Genomic DNA, 2,609 nt, shown 5'->3' with positions numbered 1-2,609 from the left:
TTAATTTTAAAATGTTATCAACAAAAAAATATGATAAGAAAAATGCTTTCTTATAATAATATAGTAATCTATAAAACTGGTAGCAGTGTAATTTATAATTTTTTCAAACCCAGAAGCAACTGAAACTTCATGCATGACAACAATAAAATCAGTAACAGATAGAATCTACAGCTAGTGAAGAGAGGTTAGTTGAAAAACAATAATCATTTAAAAGCCAGTTTTCTCATAATATATATAGCCTTGTTTAAGTAGAGGCTGTTCTTCTTAATCCAGTTATTCCTGGCTTACAAACTATGAAACTGCATTCTAAACTGCAGTATGACACTGAAAAAGATACATTTACAAAGCTACTTATTCAAAATCACCTGCATGGCAATATAGTTATAAAGGAATTTAATGAATAACAACATTATTTGACAAAAATACTCTAAAATTTGTATTACAAGAATCTTGATGTAAAACTTTGTACTGCACTGATAGTGTTGTGTTTGGGGACATGTATACTACCAATAAATGCAAGCAATGAGAGTAGTTCACTTCAGTTTAGTATTATTGTTGACTAATTTGTCATAAAATATTCATCACACGCCACACATCAGTGATCTTTCTAACGATTTCAAGTTGGAAAATTTGAAACCATTGAGAAGGTTACAGCAGTGTTATGCAAAATTGAAGACAAGCAGTGAATTACAATCAGTGTGTTTGTGTGTTCATTGGCAGTGTATTTCTCCCAAATTACAATGTTCTAGGAAAGACTTAAGCAAATTCACTTTATGAAAATTAATTGGTGAGAGAGAGCGAGAGAGAGACAGAAAGTTAGACAGATAGAAGAAGAGAGAGGGAGTGAGCGAGGGTATTTTAATACTGTGATGTATGAATTTTAGTATATTGACATCCAATGTATAACAATCCTTCCTAAACATACATGCACAGATGTTTTTTTGTTTTTTTTATCTTAATAACTATTAAAATGACTTACTTGAAGTGGAATGCAGTCAGGTCCTGTGATGATTTCAACAGTGTTTGTCATGGCAGAGAACGTAGCACTGCTCATTTGGTTCATCAGATCATCAATCAGTTTGAAACAGACCTAGTAAAAAAAAATAGATATAATGTATTTATTACACATCCATATACACAAGGGGGAAAAATCTATTAAAATTACATGTTATGTACACATTTATAAATGCATAAAGTATTATAAGTGTATAGAGATATATTTATAAAGACATCCAGATAAACATAGAGTAAAACAGATTATATTCACATCTATAAAAACATATGCTTTTGTGTGCCCATCTATCTATCTGTCTGTCTGTCTATCCACATACACACACATACACAAACACACACACAAACACACACTTATACATACATATTTTTATATAGTAAAGTGTGTTGCAACATAAGTAATGAGGTCAAGCAAGGAATTTTCAGTAACTGAAAGCACACCAACAGTGATGTCAAAAAATTGCTTTCTTAATACCATTCAAGAAAGGCTAAAGAGATGATAACTCCAGAATTTATATTAAAATATAACAAAAAATTGAATGCAGGAGAGAAGTGAGTTTAATCTTTGGCAGTGTGGTGACAACTTCAGGTGTTTTTCTGCCTTATTAGAACTCATCTGCAAAAGAGTAAGCCGGGTTCTTCTACAAGATATTGACAACAGCAATAAAATGGTATTGTAAAGCAAGTGACATGAACTGTCTCAGAAATTTGAAGTGAATCTGTGCTGTTGGCATAGCTCGCAGAATATTTGCCAAAAATTTGTGGTATTTATTATCTTATTTTTTAGTCAAGGGAAAAGACATAGCCCATTGCCTCTTTTACAGAGTCTATAAGACTAATTTTCCACATTGAACATAATAATCAGGCATTAGGGATGTTCTAGTGCAGCTGAAATGTCACTACCAATTCAGGACTCTCAACCAGTACCATCTCCACTGCACCAGGATTTAGATGTTCTGGCTGTAAAAAATTTTGTTTTTACTGAACATGACTACTAATTTCTGTTATTTCTACTAGTCAATCCTATCAAGCTACTCAACTACTAAACTTCATTTAACTGTTTATTTAGGGTTCATTTAAGAATATGATGGCTTGTGAGGTATTGACAGAATAGAGAAAATAAAAATTCACACATTATTCTGGAACTATGTATTTGACAACACAAACAAAGCTGATAGAGATTTTAAATCATTGCCCTATGAAAAAAGAAAATCAGTTTTTAATTTTTACTTGTCATATCTTAAGAAGAGACAGTCAGCATTACTTTTATAGGTTATCTGGGAGCAATCAGCTTGATGTTGTTAGTCCATTTAACCTGATTCAGGTCAATATCTACAGGAAAAACATGAGCAAGAAAAAGATGCCAAAAGGCCAATGCATCACACACACACACACACACACACACACACATGCACACACACACATATATACATATATACATATATACATGGTCTACTATAACTATTTGGGATGATGTCTAAAGGTTCTAAAGCAATGCCACATGTTTTCCTTGTCTATTCTCTGTTTCTAATATATATATATATATATAAGAATTCATTTAAAATTCATTTACTCCATTTACTAAATTTATATATATA

General features: G+C 31.5%; 1 protein-coding gene across 1 annotated transcript in view; it reads right to left on the bottom strand.

The window, feature by feature from the left end:
* Positions 1 to 306: 306 nt before the first annotated feature.
* Positions 307 to 2,609, bottom strand: part of LOC106881594 (protein fuzzy homolog) — a 938,911-nt gene continuing 936,608 nt past the window's right edge. The window contains exons 4-5 of the mRNA XM_052968078.1: positions 980 to 1,090; positions 307 to 324 (exon numbers count right to left, since the gene is read on the bottom strand). Coding sequence (XP_052824038.1) covers positions 307 to 324; positions 980 to 1,090 — 129 coding nt within the window. The remainder of the gene's footprint in view (positions 325 to 979; positions 1,091 to 2,609) is intronic.

The sequence above is a fragment of the Octopus bimaculoides genome, chromosome 5 (genome assembly GCF_001194135.2).
Source record: "Octopus bimaculoides isolate UCB-OBI-ISO-001 chromosome 5, ASM119413v2, whole genome shotgun sequence".
NCBI lineage: Eukaryota > Metazoa > Mollusca > Cephalopoda > Octopoda > Octopodidae > Octopus > Octopus bimaculoides.
This window is presented reverse-complemented; position numbering and strand designations above follow the sequence as displayed.